The sequence below is a fragment of the Balaenoptera musculus genome, chromosome 5 (assembly GCF_009873245.2).
Source record: "Balaenoptera musculus isolate JJ_BM4_2016_0621 chromosome 5, mBalMus1.pri.v3, whole genome shotgun sequence".
Lineage (NCBI taxonomy): Eukaryota > Metazoa > Chordata > Mammalia > Artiodactyla > Balaenopteridae > Balaenoptera > Balaenoptera musculus.
The window spans coordinates 103,394,010-103,411,682 of NC_045789.1; the positions used below are offsets into that span (position 1 = coordinate 103,394,010).

Sequence of the window (17,673 nt, forward strand, 5' to 3'; positions counted from 1 at the left end):
TACATGGTGCAAATATTTTCTCACATTCTGTAAGTTGCCTTTTTTTTTCATGGTTTCCTTTGCTGTGCAGAAGCTTTTAAGTTTGATGTAGTCCCACTTGTTAACTTTTGCTTTTGTTGCCTGTGCTTTAAGTGTCATATCCAAAAAATCATTGCTGGGACTTCCCTGGCAGTCCAGTGGTTAGGACTCTGTGCTTCCACTGCAGGGGCCCAGGTTCGATCCTTGGTTGGGGAACTAAGATACCACGTGACACGTGGCACAGCCAAAAAAATACAAATAAATGAAATTAACCATTCTAAAAAAATATTTAAAACAAACAAACAAAATCATTGCTAAGACCAATGTTAGGGAGATTTTTCCCTGTGTTTTCTTCTAGTAGCTGTATGATTTCAAGTCTTACATTTAAGTCTTTAATCCATTTTTGTGAGTGGTGTAAGGCAGAGGTCTAGTTTCTTTTGCGTGTGCATACCAATTTTCCCAGCACCACTGATTGAAGAGACTATCCTTCCCCTATTGTGTGTTCTTGGTGTCCGTGTCAAAGTTATGCACGAGTGTATGTCTGGGTTCTCCTTTTATATCTGGGCTCTCCATTCTCTTCCACTGTTCTATGTGTTCTGATCCATGTGCCAGTACCATCTTGTTTTGACTATAGCTTTTAGTATAATTTGAAATGATGTGATACTTTGAGCTTTGTTCTTTGTCAAGATTGTTTTGGCTATTTGGGGTCTTTTGTGGTTCCATATGAATTTTAGGATTGCTTTTTTCTGTTTCTGTGAAAAATGCTGGGGGAATTTTGATAGGGATTAAGTTGTACTTTTATTTTAATGGTATTAATTCTTCTAATCCATGAAAAGGGGATAGCTTTCCATTTATTTATGTCTTCCTCATTTTCTTTCATCAATGTCTTATAGTTTTCAGTGGAGGTCTTTTACCTCCTTGGTTAAATTAATTCCTATGCATTTTATACTTTTTGATACTATTGTAAATGGGATTTTTTCTTAATTTCTCTTTCTGAAAGTTTGCTGTTAGTGTATAGAAATGCAACTGATTTTTGTATATTGATTTTCTCTCCTGCAACTTTACTTAATTCTAACAGGTTTTCTTTGGTGGAGTGTTTAACATTTTCTATATATAAGATCATGTCATCTGCAAACAGAGATAATTTACTTCAAGAAGAGGGAATTTTGGACACAGGGATACAGACACCAGGTAAATACCGTGTGTTGATGGGGACAGAGATTGAATCGATGTGTTTATAGCCAAGGAATGACAAGGATTACCGGTAACCACCAGAAGCTAGGAAGAGGCAAGGAAGGATCCTCTATCATAAAGCCTTCAGGGAGAGGATGATCCTGCCAACACTTAGATTTCAGAACTTCTAACCTCTAGAACTATGAGGCAATAAATTTCTCTTACTTTAAGCCCCAGTTTGTGGTACCCTGTTATGGCGCCCTAGGAAACCAGTACTGTGATGCTCTGGTCTTGTGCTTCTAAACATAAAATCATAAGCTACTAACTCATTCTCATAAATCATCTAAGTCAAAGACACCTAAGATCAGGGAGGGAAAGTATGGCCCACGTGTAAAGAAGGGAGTAAAGGAAACAAAAAGACCACAGTGTAGCATGTGAACTTTTAAAAAATCAATATTTGAAATCTTTTTCAACAATCCAGTTACTTAACTGAGATGTTACTGCTGTGTTCATGAATTAATTAAACAAGCATGCTTCACCTGCAGAGGACCAGTGTGGGACACAGGGGAGACTGTGGGCTTTGGAGCTCTTTGAGTTCAATCCAGCCTCCCCACTTACCAGCTGGTGACCTTGGTCAAGTTACCTAATCTACATGAGCCTCAGCCTCCTACGATGCCCGTCTCTAGGTTTGTTATGATGACTCAGTGAACTGATGTTTATGATGTGTCAGGTACTACACTGCCATGGGTACGATGCAGGATACAGTCTGTCCCCAAACATAAATTAGAGCATCTTCCGATGCTTTAAAGACAGACATTCACACAGGTGGTTTGAAGCAGACCCAGAAACACCTGTGCTCGATGGAAAGCGGAAGAAAGACATATCTTGCTAAAAGCAGCAACTTGCAGAAAGATCATGAAATAAACACCCTGACACCCACCTTGGACAAATACAGCGGGACACGTGTTTCTCACTGTAATGATAGTCTTTATTTGATTTTCATCACCTTTCAATGAAAGAGTGGTTCCCATCAGCACTATGTAATTATGAACCTCGCAAATACATCTTATAGATAATGAAATTTCCTTAAAAATGAAAGATAAGTGTAAGGAAAATTTGTAGAGAGAGAAGGTATAAAATAGAAGCTTGGTTAAATGTAAGCAGGTTTTTATCAATAAAGAAAAATGGTACCACTATGTTAAAGTGGTACTGCAAACATACTATTTTGCTTGTTCTCAAGCTAGTTGTTCATAAAAAAGAAGCTGGTTTGCCCTTTTCTTCTTAGTGATCAAATCAACATGCTTGTGTACCTAACCATCCTGGTAAGACAAAACCAAGGGGAAGGAGAAGCAAGGCTTTTAACTGGGTTAAAAATCGGTTCTAGGGTAGGAGCACAAGCCTTGTTTTCCAGAAGGTGGAGAGACACATGACAGTTTCAGGGAGACCTGTGGGGGCCATGACTTTAGCCCATTGTGTCTGGGCAGCTGACATAACTTCAGTCCCCCAGGGGTCTCTCTCTGGTCTGAGCTGCCTTAGCTCTGATGATCTGGCAGGACTGTGGTCACTAGGATTGGGTATTCCAAGGCATTGCAGTCATCCGACAGGAACACCAAATCCTGGAAAAGATGTACAATGAGCAGGAATGTCACTGAAGGTGGCCACAGAGCCCATGCACAACTATAGGACTCCTGGTTATCCTCAAAGACTGTTCAATTTTTCCCCTTTGCGTGAAAATTTCCCAACCTTCATTCCCCCAAGGAGAGCTGGTTACGTCTTTCTTCACCTTCCCATTGAATCTCATATAGTCTTTTATTATTGAATTCAGTTGTACATTGGTTGACCAGATGGATCGATGGATAGATGGGCAAGGGAGTGAATAAATGAATAAATCTCAATTACTGAGCAACAACTCTGGGCCAGACATCGGGGATACCATGAGTAACAGCACCAGGTCTCACCTTCAAACACTTTAGAGTCAATAGCAGCACTTTTCAGACTGTATTATGTCTTCTTCTTGTCTCCCCTCCACGACCAAGGGGAGAGGGGAATGAGGAAGGAAATGGGTGTGGGACAAAATGCTTGTCTCATCTTTGATGCATAGTAACAAAAAAATCTTAATAAAACTTAAAGCTAAAAAACTTAATAGCTAATTATTAGTTTCCTGGGCCAGGCCTGATGTTTGGTATTCTATGTTTAGTCACCTTGATAGAGATCTTGGGACCAAGGGAGTTACTACAGTGCCCAGCACACACACGGTCAGGGGGTAACTACTATTATCCTCCCAATGATCTCCTGACATGGGTATTATTCACGAATGGGGAAACTGTGGCTCAGAGAGTGGAGGGGACACTGGCATTTAGGAAGCAGGGAGGTGAAGACAGGGGCTCAGGTCTGCCTGATGCTGAAGCCTGTGCCCCTAGGACCACACAACTCTGCTTTCTACATCTTAACCAGTGCTGATTCTCTGCTTTTCCCATCTCCCTCCCTTCTGCTGCCAGATTCCTCCCAACACAGAGCACACCCGAAGCCCCTCCCCCAGGAAGTCTCCCCTGACCTCAGGGCTCTAGGAATTCTCGGAATTCCACAGTCCTCTACCCCCAATCCCTGCCCCATTTGACTCGCAGCCTGTGGTCTTGGGTGTTGGAGATGGAGCTGGAGGATGTGAGGAGCATTGTCCTGAGTCCCCCAGCACTTAACAAGAGCTATAGGGTTGAGGAAGGGCTTTGTGAACTGGAAGCACCCCATAAACTTTTCTCTTCCTCCTCCTCATCCCCCTCTTCTCCTAACCCTTCTCTTAAATTCTTGGCTGATGGCAAGTAGCAAAAGAACGTTCAATGGCGTCACTTACCCTCCTGCAGAACGAGTTCATGATGGTGTACAGTTTCCGCACTTTGTCCTTCAAGGCATCTACCTGGGCCACCTTCCAACACTGGGGCGATGCCACAAAGTCCCGCAGCTTAGCCAGCACACAGTAATTCTGTGAATGGACAACAGGGACGGGTCTCGTGGGAGAAGTCAGTAGCCAGAGACGCGGGAGCTGGGGACTCCTGGTCCTTCTGCACAGAGTCTCTCCCCACTCCCACTCCAAGCCCTCCCGCAGGCAGGCAGACCCCTCTTACGTGTATATCCAGGTACAACCTGGGCAGGTATCTCACACACAGCTCCTGCAGAAAGGGAAACGGGTTTCTGTGTTGCCCACAGGGACACACCCTCAGCCTGGCCACAGAAGGCTCTCTGCCAGCCTCCCTAAAACCAGAGCAGCCCCAGATCCCTGGGACCTCCCCTGATGCTGCCATGTACAATACTTTCTTGTACCATATGCCACATTCCCCCGAAGTAAACTGCTCTTCTAGAATTCGACTTTTAGAATGCAACCATTATATCATTGACTATGAGCTAGGGAACTGTTTTATATATATATATATATATATATATATACATACACACACATATACATACATATATATATAGAGAGAGACATACATATAAATATGTGTGTCTATATATGTATATATATTAAAACAATTCTATAACTGTAATCTAGACATAGTAATATGTCTAGTAATATATATAGTATATACTTTAGTGATATAAAACAGTATATATATGTACACTTTTATATTACTATATTTCACTTTTGCTTCTGTGCTGGCCTGAAGGCCAGAAGACCCAGATTCTGGTCCCTCCTGACCAGTAATTCCCTGTGTGACATGGGGTAGGTCTCCTTCTTCTTTGTGACTCGGTTTCCCAGTTGTGAGATTAGAGAGTTAGAACACATAACCTCCACTTCCTTCCAGCTCTGAGCCTATGCATTATTTTAAGCTTTAAAATCATATATTTTTAAAAGATGATTGCTCTACATATTTAATAGCAAGGAATTTGTGGATACATTGGGGCGCAACAATACAACCAAATGTTGTTACAAAGAAATATTAATTTATTTGACAGCGTCGCTAAAAAGTAAATTGCATAACTGCTGTGTTGTTTGATCCAATTTGTCTACACACGTGGATAACTTATGTACAGGCCCAGAGCTGAAATCCTATCCTCTGAATGTGATGGCAGCAGGTCACCTCTAGGTGGTAGGATTGCAGTAATATTTATTTTCTTCTTTGTCTTTTGTGCCTTTTCCAACCATTTTCAAAGTATATGACTTTCATAAGTTGAAGAAAATACACATCATTTAACTTTCAAAAAGAAAATACAAAGGAGGTGTTAGGGTATCGTTAAGCCCCACATCTGAGAACAGTGCATTTTATTTGAAGGGTTCACAAGTGGTAAAGGGATATTTTTAAATTTTACCAGAGCTTTGACGTTTAATTTGTTTTGTTTCTACACTGGACGAGAAGTCAGGAGGCCGGATTCTAGTTCTGGGTGGCCCCTGTGGGACTGCTGGCTCCGAGCCCCTGGGTCTTCCTCTTAACACAGTGTTGAGAACAGTGTGACATCCTGGGTTGTCCTCTGCGCAGGCTGTGTCTGCATCCAAGTCTTCAACCCTCCAGCTGCCCGAAGAAGCCGGTGAGGGGCTCAGCCATCCCCTCTCACAGCTGAGGATGCTGAGATTCAGGGCTGAGTAATTTGCTCAGGGTCCTACAGCAGGTTAGGGGTGGGGCTGATTCTGGGAGTCGCCCCCTTAGCTCCTGCTGGCTAGTGGAGAGAATAAAAATGCTGAACTCTTCGGTCCTCCTTAAGTTGGAGCTCTAAACTCTATGGGAGCTTCTCTTCTCCTCTTCCCTTCTCTTCTCTTCTCTCCTCTTCTCTCTCTTTCTCTCTCTCTTTTTACATTTTAAAACAGATCCTCTGATATTTGCTAGCTAGTTATAAACAAAAATTGAGATGTCTTTGATTATATTTTCTTTGTATTTAAAAGGAAGTGCAAACCATCAGGATTTAATAGGCTGGGAATAAAACACAAATACTCTTGAAATTAACATTGACCAGAAAAGAAAAATAGCGCTTTTTCCCTGGTCCAAAGGCAAGTTTTTGAGAACTGGGTCTGCATGGACCTCCCAGTCCTCAGGGGGGCCGAGGGCACTCACCGACGGCTCCGTGGCCTGCAGGCTCTGGAAGTCAGCGGTGATCTCCCGGCTCAGGGCCAGCATCCTGGAGTAGCAGGTCGGGGGAACCGGCTGAGCGGAGGGGGGGCCGGCCAATAGCAGCAGCAGCAGGGGAAGCAGCTGGGGGGTCATGGTGCAAAGGCGGCCTGACTGCAGCCCGAGGCCAGCCGCCCCTTTAAGCAGAGGCTTGCGGGTGGTCCTCCACGCCTCCGTTTCCGGTGGTGCCCAGCCAAGGCCAAGAGCACGCCCACCTGGCCTGGGGACACTGGAGCCTTTCAGACCTAAAGGCCCCCTTGTTGAGAGGAGGTGCTTCCTGCAGGGGCGGGGAGGGGGCGATGTCAGGCACCTGGGAGGGAACAGGGTCTGCCTCTCACACAACTTGCAATAGAACTTGCTCTCTTGGCAGGGGCTCTTCCTGAAGTGGCAGGATTGGCAGATGAGGGGGGCAGAGGGCAGGAGGGAGACAGGATGGATGGTGGTTCAGTCAGAGGGGCGGGAGTGGGCAGTCAGCCCCTTCAGTTAGAATGGGGACCGTTTGGTAAAACTGTCTGATCTCTTGGAGCAGAACTGGTGGGAGGGAAAGGGCCCAGAAGTGATGGATGGAGCACCAGTGATCTGGGGGTTGGGGGTCAGGCAGCCTGGGTATCACCATCCACCCACCACTGACTGGCCAGGGGAACCTTGGGCAGTCCCTTGCCTTCTGAGCAGCTGCGTCTCTGCATCTGGAAGATGGGCTTGTGCTAGGGCCTGTGATGGGGGATGTGGGAGCATTCCCCTAGCTGGTCCACTTCAAGCTCCCAGCACAAGTCCTGGTACAGAGCAGACCCACTGGAAGGGTTGGTTCTCCAAATGTGGGTCTCTTTTAGCAACGATGCTCTGCAGGCTGCTCTCCTGTAAATACAGGCGCACGGGTACCAGTTAGAAGACTAAGCTCTGCCCTTAGGTGCTCGGTGCATCGCATGGTCACCCACTTCTGTGATGACCTTGGGCAAGTTTCTTAACTCTTTCTTCCCTCTGCTTATCTGTGAAATGGGGATGATAAGAGCACAGTGAGGAGTAGAAGATGCTGAGCTATTATCACAGTCAGAGCTAATGTCACTGTCTCCTTTCCTACAAGCATCCCTGTGAGGCAGGTACTGCAGAAAACAGTCCCGTTTTCCATGTGGAAAAATTGAGACTCACAGAGTTCCAGCAACTTGCACAAGGTCATAAAGCTGGAGGCAAATGGGTCCAATGGGGCTTTCTGCCTTGTCTTCATTCCGTCCTCCCATTCTGCAGTGTGGAACTGGGGAAGAGCAGGACTCTTGCAGCCAGAGATGAATTTGAGCTCTTGGGCTGCCCAAGACCAAGGAACAAGCAAGGAGAAGGAGCTTGCAAAAGAGAGGAAGGTTCTTACTTAACACCAAGTATCACATATGCTCCAGCAGTGATGCATGAAGCTCATTTATGCAACTACACAGCTGTTGTCACAAATGCCATGAGCCTCACAGAAAGCCAGTGAAGTGGGTGGGGTTATTCCCATTTCCCAGATGAGGAAACTGAGGCTCTCAGGGGATATGAAACTGTTGGGGGTCACAAGGCTTATAAGGGGAGGCAGAGCTGTGCACCTGGGTCTGCCTGTCTCCAAAGCCTGTCTCACTGCAGGGGAGGGCAGAAGAGCGGCCCGGGACGGCACACGTTCCCAGAACAAAACAACCAAAGTGGAGGACCAGAAGGTTAAGGGAAAGGAGCTTGGTGTCCTGCATATGGGGCGGCATCGAGGATCAACAGCAGGGATGAAAGTTCAGTTCCAGCCTCTCCCTGTCTCTGTTTGCCCACAAAAATCCCTTCCGTAAACAGAGCACCATCACCCCAGGCAGTGGGAGGTCTCTTCCCACCCTGATGTTCTATTTTGCTACTTTTCTGTGTTCAAGCCCTGGGCAGGGATCACAGCCTTGCCTTCCTGTTTTGCAGGTGAGAGCATGTTCTCTAAACACCTTTAGCAAGATGGCCTGGGGACCGCCTTTTGGGCGCCCTCTCAGGCAGGGCAAAACTGTGTGTGTTTGGAGGTGCAAGCGGCAAACACAGATGTGTTTTTCTTCTGGAAGAAGGGGTTTCCTCACTTTCTGTGGCAGTGCCTGGGGCGTGGGCCTCCCTGGCAGACAAACAGGCCCCAGTCAGGGACTCCAGACTCCTTTGAAATGCTCCAGTGTTTCTGGATGTGCTCATCGAAGGAGCTTCAAATTCAGGACAGGGAGGAAAAACCAGCCCAAGCAGCAAAACAAGTCCTTGGACCATCCGATCGATCGAGGAGACATTGCTGTGCTGAAAAAGCAGGCGTTTCTGTGCACTTGATGGTGAGATAAATGTGTCGCTGGGAGATCTGGCCTTGTTCCACCCTGGACACGTGTGTGGTTTTTGATAGGGCTCCTTGGGCAAATCAGAAGCCTCCTCTGCACCCTAAGCACCAGACATCCGGCTAACCAGATCCCATCTGCCTTCCCACCCACCGTGCTTGCCTTCTGCATCTCGGCTTGTCAGCACCCAGCACCCAGCCGGGCAGAGCAGATGCTCAGGAAAGCTTTGCTGAATTAACCTGATGGCTGTTAATCTTGTTACTCAGAGCGAGGCACAAGCCCATTAAGAAACCCGCAGAGCACAGCCAGAGTCATGCCAGAGAGACCCTGCCCTCTATGCAGGAGGTCTCAGGGGACCCACGTGTGTATTTGCTCACAAAGTTCTCCTTTGGCACTGCCATCCCCCCGCGCCCCCAATAGCTCCCTTCCCTGGCCCCTTCCCTGGCTCCTTCAGCATCAGGCTACTCAGTATGGAACGTGAATGCTAAAAATCCAGGCTGGAATTTCTGCACAGACTAATGCCTTTGTCTTCCTCCAAAGGTTTCTCTCAACCCCCTTAGTGCGTGAGAAGACCAGGGGTCCCATCAAGGCGTGGTACCTCGTTACGTCGGGAGAGCCGAACAGCCAGAGCTAATGAGTGAGTGAATGTTTCTCAGCTGGAATGGTATCTACCAGCCATTTTCTTTGAATGGATTCTTCATTCATTCTCCAGACACTTCTTTATTTGTTGAGAATCTATTGTGTGCAGGCCTGAGATGGACAATAAGGATAAAACAGTGAATGAGAGATGCTGTCCTCTGAGGAGAGTAAAGAGGGCAATTAACTCATCGAACACACAGGGTAAGTGGCACGACAGTGGAAACCCTGGTGCCTCAGGAACCACACCCTGGTAGTGGCTACATCAGCAAGTTGAGGAACGTTGTGGGGATGAGGGATGGACATGGGGATGTGGGCGGGGGCAGCGTATGAAGGAGAGAGAGAATTTGGAAGATGCTATGCTGCCAGCTTTGAATGTGGAGGAAGAGGCCACAAGCCAAGAAATGCAGGAAGCCTCTAGAAGCTGAAAAAGGAAAAAAAAAAAAAAACGATTCTCCCCTAGAGCCTCCAGAAAGGAACACAGACCCACCAAGACTCTGATTTTAGTCCAGTGAGACTCATGGTGGACTTCTGACCTCTAGAACTGTGAGAGAATAAATGTGTGTTGTTTTAAGCCATTCTGTTGGTAGTTATTTGTTATAGCAGCAACAGGAAACTAATACACCATCTCTCTGGGGTTCAGTAGGATAACAGAGATCGTGGTTGTGAGGAACTTGGAAGTGATCTGCGTCAACTTGCCTGGTGCTTGTGCTTCTTTTACAGCTTCCCTGTCAAGCATTCATCCAGAGTCTGTTTGCATACCTCCCTGGATGGGGAGCTCATTGCCCTTTAAGACTGCCCTCCAGTCTCTGGGCAGCTGTGAACAATACAAATTCTTCCCAAGGTGAAGGTGAGACGTGCTGACTCCCTGGAGCTACCACCTGTGACCTAAATCTCTGTTACCTTCTTCCACAGAACAGCCCTGGGTGATTCTCAGCCCTCAGTCTGTCTACCACTACTCATCCCTGCCCCCCAGACAGAGTCGGCTCTCTTTCTAAGTAAACACCCCAATTTCTTGAAACTTTTTCCATGGGAAGTGGCTTCAACATCCTTTTCTACAATTGCATTACGATTACCATCTCTCTGCCCAGAGTTCTTTCTCCTCCCAGTAGACATTTCTAAAGCAGAAATCCACGCTTGCCTGTTTCACATTCTTCCCTGGTTCCCTGAGGCCTGGAAGATAGTCTGAGGTCTGTGGCCTGGTCCCGGACCACCTCTCCAGCCATCTCTGCCTGTCCTTTCCTGCACTTTTATCAGGTAATGACAATGATGATGGTGATGATGATGATGATGGTGATGATAGCTAACCCTGAAATGCAGCCTTGCTCCAAGCCCTGTACAAGGCTTAATGCATTCATTCTAGTATCATCATCTGAGGGCACTGAGGCACAGAGAGGTGAAGTGACTTGCTCCAAATCACACAGCATTAGCAATCCCTAGCGTTTGTAGTTATAACACCCAAGTGGCCTCTGGCCTTCATACATGCCATTCCTGCTTCTTGGAATGTCTTTTCCTCACCTTGTTTGTTCCTGGTTCATTCCTTCTCACCCTTCCAGACTGAGCTGAAATGTCACTTTCTCCAGGGAGCCTGCCTTGCTGGATTGGGTCCCCTCCACCTGCCTGCACAGGCTCCCATGGCCCCTGCACTTTCCTCTGCTTTGACACAGCATTGTCCACTCTGGCCTTTGTCTGTTTGCTTGTCTGCCCCCTACAGGCAGAGCAAGTGTCCTCTTTGTCTTTGTGTCCACAGCATGGAGGCCAGGTCCAACACAGAGTAGGTGTTCAGTAAACATTTCCCTGCTGAATGGAAGTGACTGCCCCTTTATCCCTGTTGTGTGTCAATGTGTCTCCCACTAGCTGGAACCCAGATTGGAACACAGCCCTCCTTGAGAGGTCTAGTCAGAACTGTTACCTCCTTGGTTTAGGCCCCTGTTGTGTCATTTAGGACTAAAGGTTGTGAGTTACAGAAAACACGGTTTGAGATACCCGTGGCCAGATTTTCTGGAAAGTTCAACTGGAACATGTAGTGGTAGTGTGGAGCTCAGGAATGGTTTGATCTAGGCGCTCGATGAAGTCACCAAGAAATCATCTTATTCTGTCTCCCTCTTCCATACTGTGATGGTCTTTTGATGTGTCAACTCTGCCAGGCTATAGTCCCTGGTTATTCAATCAAATGCTACTCCAGGTGCTACTGTGAAGGTATTTGTAGATGTGATTAAAGTCCATAATCAGTTGACTCTAAGGACGGGAGATTATTCTAGATATTCGGGGTGGGCCTGATTCAGTCAGTTGAAAAATGTTAAGAGCAGAGCTGATGAAGAAGAAATTCCCTGAGGAAGAAGAAATTCTGCCTGTGGAGTAGCTTCAACCGAACACCCTGAGTTCTAGCTTGCCCTTCCTGACAGCCTACCTTGCTGTTTTGGACTTTCTTGGCCATGCTGGCCTCCACGACCGTGTCAGCCAATTCCTTACAATAAAATAATTTCTTACTATGTCTCTGCTTCTGGTTCTGCATCTTTGGTTGAACCTGAACTGACACATATGTCACTGACTCCATCCTAAAGCCAGGTCTCCTTGTGGTCGCAATGTGGCTGCCGGTAGAGTCCAGCACACATGCTATCCCATCCCTGTCCAGAGAGGACACATGCCATCTCATACCCTGACCACTGAAGGAAGTCCTGAGCTTTGTGCTGCCAGCAGATGCCGCCATGTCTGTCTCGTGACCTCATATTTTCATAGTCTGGGACTCCTTTTTAGCATTTTTAGATAAAGATCACCTAACCTTTTCCTTCTGGCTATTCGGACTGGCACATTCCTGTAAGTGATGCAGGTAACCAGGGAAATACTTTTGTTACCAGCCCTACGGGGTTATGGGAAATTCCTGAGCGGACCATAAGACATAAGAACTCTTTCATTACTTGGCTCAAACTCAGAATCACACCTTTCCTGAATGTTCCCTGTGTTCCTGTCCTGTGCCTTTTTGCGATGGCAACCAAGGTTGAAAGGGCCATGGCCAATCTCAGATCTCCTCAGTTACCCAAAGTCCAGCCAGTAGCTGTTTTCGCCAGAGATCGGAAGAGCCCTGCGGCAGTTTCCATCCTTGGAAAACATCACACCAGACACACAAGGAGTCTGAGATGCTGACATCAGGGGCTGGTGGTAGAGGCCACTTCTCTAGCAAAGAGACTACCTCTGAGTCCCCCCTCCTGCTTGCACTTGAGGTCAGAATCCAGGGCCAGTGACGCCTGTGCTGTCCTGACCAAGCAGGAACAGCCAGGAGGTATTTGAGCAAGGGGTGTAGGTTGAACAACTAGCCGGAATGTTGCCTCCAGGGTGTCCTGTCAACAGCAGTGTTCCTTTGGTTAAAAGCCACACATCTCCTCCTGTTTATGTGATGTGTTTTGAGCTTGTTACTTGCGCTCTTGGCAAACCAAAGTGGAAAGTTGGCCCACATAGTCCAGAGTAAAGGAATGAAGACAAACAACAAGGCCAGGTTTTGCTTTGGGGCAGTGATTCTGAAAATAATCCCATGTTTTAGAATAGAGACACCTCTATAATCCTTGAAACATGGATTCAAATTTTAATAGGAAACAGTGTGCAGGAAAAATTCTCCCAAACATTTTCCTTGGGCCTGTTTATGCAGAAAGGACTCAGAAAAAGTCCTTCAGAAGAGTCCCAGCTTGGCTTCTCAGAAAGAACACAGGCTTTGGAGTGATAGAGGCTTCAGTTTAAATCTCACTTCTGTTATGATGTGACTGTGCAAATCTTGTCACCCCTTGTCTTCCTCTGATGTGTGGGATTTATAACGTTTATTGCCCAGAGTTCTTGTGAAGATGAAATAAACATGAAATAGCCAGTGTGACTGTGGGGGCTGTGGTTTTCATTTTCTTTATCTTTTCTTTCTTTTCATTTTTTTTCCTGGTTATGGACCTTGTTCATTCACTCCATCTTAGGCCAGTTCTAACCTTCCCACAATGGTATGGTGAAGGGCATGTGGCCCAGGATGGACCAATCAGCTTCCTTCCCTGGGATGAATTGATGGGTACAGGAAGAAAGTCGCTCTCTCATTCCACCAATGTCCCCACATGGTTGCCAACAGTTATGTCTCCTGACCTGGAGTGGGTTTCTCTGCTAGAGGAGCAGGCAAGGCCAGAAGCAGAGCTGGGAGATGGGTGGAGAAGAGAGTCTGGATGGAGCTCCATCCCTGATTCTGTTCCCAGAGGCCCAGTCCTGGAATTCCTCCTTGGACTTTGTAAGCTGTCCTGGGGTCATTTCTAGCTACGGACTTAGTATTTCCTTTTGGCTAGAGCTGGTTTCAGTGAGGTGTGTTTCTATCTCTTAAAAATAAAAGAGCTCTGACCAATACGGGACCCAGCACGGCGCCCAGCACAGAGCTGGTGCTCACAGCCATTGCCTTCTCTTTGATGATTCACTATTTGTGGCAATCATTGGTGCTGATCATCAAATACGTCCAGTCTCCTCTCTCCTGGTTCCAAGCCAGCACTGAGCTTCCCTGCTCCCTTGAAATTTTGCATGGCCACGTGAGTCATTTTGTGCAATGACACATAAGAGGATATGATGGGTTTTGCTTCTGGGCAGAAGCTTTAAGAGCCCGTGCATGCTTTGCCACTTTCCCCTTCTCTCTGCTATGGGACCACTGAGTCAGAGATGGTGGTGGCTCTGCTGGCCTCACCCTGAGGTGAAGACCTAGAGCTATACCCCAGCCCACTTCTGGCTTGTTTGTTATGATAGTAGAACCTAGCCCAGCCTGACTGTGGTAGGCAGAATTCTTCCATGACCTCCAGGCCCCTGTAGAACTCCATCCCCTTGCGTGTGGGTGGAGCCCATGTAGGAGACATCATTCCTGTGGTTTAGTTAGTTATATGGCAAAAAGGATCTTGCAGGTGTCCTGGAGGTTACTAATCATTTGACTTTGAGTTACTCAAAAGGGAGATTACCCAGGGATCCTGATGCAATCACTTGACCCTTTAAAAGCAGAGAGTTTTCTCAGGTTGGTGGCCAAAAGGGAAGTCAGAGAGATACCAAGTGTGGAAAGGATTTGACCTGCACTGCTGGTCTGAAGGTGGAGGGGGCAACACAGGAAGGAATGGGGCAGCCTCTAGGAGCAGAGAGCGGCCCCTCTGGCCTCCAGCACAGAAATGGGAACCTCAGACATACAGCCATAAGGAACTGGGTCGGTCAGTAACCTGAATGAGCTTGGGAGCAGATCCTTCCCCAGAGCCCCCAGATATGAGACATGGCCAGTGAGACGCACAGCAGAGAACCCAGCTGGTTTCACCCCGAATGCCCTCCACAGCCAGTAGCTGATAATGGATGTTGTGGTTGTTGTTTTCCTTTAGTGATGTTAATTTTATTTATTTTTAAAAATTTATTTTTATTGAAGTAGAGCTGATTTACAATGTTGTGTTAATTTCTGCTGTACAGCAAAGTGATTCAGTTATACATATACACATTTTTTCAATTCTTTTCCATCATGGTTATCACAGGATATTGAATATGGTTCCCTGTACTATAGAGTAGGACCTTGTTGTTTATCCGTGCTATAGATAATAGTTTGCATCTGCTCATCCCAAACTCCCAATCCACCCCTCCCCTACTCTTCCTCCCCCTTGGCAACCACAAGTCTGTTCTCCATGTCTGTGAGTCTGTTTCTGTTTCATAAATAAGTTCATTTGTCTCATATTTTAGATTCCACATATAAGTGATATCATATGGTATTTGTCTTTCTCTTTCTGACTTACTTCACTTAGTATGATAATCTCTAGTGGCATCCATGTTGCTGCAAATGGCATTATTTCGTTCTTTTTTATGGCTGAGTAGTATTCCATTGTGTGTATATATATGTGTGTGTGTGTGTGTGTGTGTGTGTGTGTGTGTGCCACATCTTCTTTATCCATTCATCCACTGATGGACATTTAGGATGTTTCCATGTCTTGGCTATTGTGAATAGTGCTGCTATGAACATAGGGGTGCATGTATCTTTTTGAATTATAGTTTTGTCGGGATATATGCCCAGGATTGGGATTGCTGGATCATATGGTAGCTGTATTTTTAGTTTTTTGAGGAACCTCTATACTGTTTTCCATAGTGGCTGCACCAATTTACTTTCCCACCAACAGTGTAGGAGGTTTCAAATGGGTGTTGTTTTAAGCCTTCATGTTTGTGGTACAATAATTTATTACACAACAATAGACAACAAATACACCGAACAATACATTATTACTTGAGTTTATTCCTTGAGGATTTTAATTTTTCAATTTAATAACACATGTGTGACATCCCCCAGGCTGCCTTCCAGTGGTTTGTTTGCCAATGTCTGTATCAGACTCAGGATCTTCTGGTAGAGGAGCTGAGCTGGTCATCTCTGTGTCCCCGGGCTGAGCAAAGGCCCTGGAGAGATGCTCTAAGATGAGGTAAAGGTGACACTTGGCAAAATTGTGAAGTTGATGTAATTTTTTGCACCAAATGTCCACATCCCATCATGCCTGGTTTGGGGACCTTGAAACTCATAACAGCTAATGTGGACACAGAGCTGGCTGAGGGTCTGGTGCTTTTCTTAGGGTGTTGTGCACATGAACCAGGGAGATCCTCGTAAGAACCCTACCAGGTTGGTGCTGGTACCATCACATCCCCCCTTCACAGATGAGGCACTAGTAAGGCAAGAAGTTAAATAACTTGCTCAAGGTCACACAATTCATTAAAGTGAAGCCCAGGTTCAAACCAGACAGGTTGGCTCAAATCTGAGTTCCTAACACCCCACTACCCTGCCAACTAAGAGAAAGGACTCAATAAAAATTTGTTGAGGGATGGAGAGAAGGCAAGAAGGAAAAAAATAATTTCTTTATACGCTAACAAGCTGTGTGATACTGGGCAGCTCACTACCCTATCTCTGAACTTTAATTTCCTCAGAAAATGAGGAGTGACTATATTTAAGGTGCTGTTTTGCATTTTTCTCCATTCTAAATGTGGTGGCCTGTTGCTTTTACGAGGTCCATCATGAGCATGGCGAGTGCTCTCTGCCCTGGGCAGGACCAGCCTACCGGCTGCAGCGGCCTGAGTGTGGGCTCACAGGCACATCAGGCTCTGGACCACCATTCTGCAATGTGCTTGACCCCCATGTTCTCAGTGTCCTGAGGTCCCTCATGGGGAGGTGGTCGTGAAGATTCAAGTGGGGTACTTGTTTCAGGCAGAATGGGCGATGCTCACTTATGAGTAATCTCCCTTCCCAGACCCTGTCTCCAGGGAACCTGGAAAATTCCCTGGTTGTTAGCAGATAGCATGTTGTATTAGAGCTTGTATTCAGAGGCCCAGATTTTTTTCCCTTTTGTTTTGTTTATAGGATGCTAAATGATTCACTTAACTGATTCTTTTCAATAAATTAACAGAATTGACCTAGCTGAACAGATATGCTTGTTGCTTTGGTGTCACGCATATACAACCAGAATTCTTTTAAATTTAGAACCTGAGACCAGTCGCTGGTTTTGGCTCCTGACCTATGAAAAATCTATACAACCGTTTCCATCTTTAATGATTTCTTTTATAATGAAAGATCATCCATTTCTCCTGCAATGTGATGAGTATTTCTAGAGCTATTCTATATTCCCCTGAACCTATGAAAAACATTTTATTGTCATAACATATACATAAGATAATTTTTTGAAACATTTAAACCATTTTTAAATGTCCAGTTCAGTGGCATTAAGTACATTCACATTGTTGTACAACCATCACCACAATCCACCTCCAGAACCTTTTCATCCTCCCCAACTGAAACTCTGTACCCCCTAAACACTACCCTCCATTTCCTCTCCCCCAGCTCCTGGCATCCACCATTCTACTTTCTTTTAGAGGGCCAGCTTGATTTAGAGGTTTCAACTCAAGCCACAGATCTAAGCTCTGTCATTTTCTTGCTGTGTGACTTTCTCTACTGCCTTACCTGTAAAATGGAGACAATGGTAGTGACCACCCTTATGCTCCGGGCCAGAGGGGATGAAATGGTTAAGATATGCAAAGCCTTTAGACCACCAGTGCCGGGGGCAGAGAGAGCATTGTGGCTTTGGTATTATTATTATTTATGTGATTTCCAGCCCTCAAAATACAGTTCGCACCCCCAACTCCCCAACACATTGGACTATGAGGGGCTCGGGAACTAGGACACACCGTCTCCACCCCCAGGAGCTGGCCCAGGGCTTGGGCCTGGTACAAGGACAGAGAACGTGGGTGGAATGAACGAATCAATGATGCGCCAGTCACCTCCTCCCATAGCATGAAGCCCTGGGAAGCCAGCGCCCCAGCACAGCTACCATAAACAAGGGCCCCCTGAAACCCCCATTCAGCTTCCCGGTCCCGTGGATTCCAGCTTCTGAGGTGAAGGCTTCCTCCCTCGGGAAGCGCTTTGAGTGTTTTGGCCTCCATCCTTTCAGGAAGCCTCG

General features: G+C 46.3%; 1 protein-coding gene across 1 annotated transcript; it reads right to left on the reverse strand.

The window, feature by feature from the left end:
* Positions 1–2,157: 2,157 nt before the first annotated feature.
* CYTL1 (cytokine like 1) lies at positions 2,158–6,416 on the reverse strand. The gene is made up of 4 exons (XM_036853047.1): positions 6,231–6,416; positions 4,311–4,355; positions 4,040–4,168; positions 2,158–2,807 (listed from the first exon to the last, which is right to left on the reverse strand). Exons 1-4 carry the CDS (start codon positions 6,378–6,380, stop codon positions 2,724–2,726), a joined length of 408 nt encoding a protein of 135 aa, XP_036708942.1. The 5' UTR covers positions 6,381–6,416; the 3' UTR covers positions 2,158–2,723.
* Positions 6,417–17,673: the final 11,257 nt, after the last annotated feature.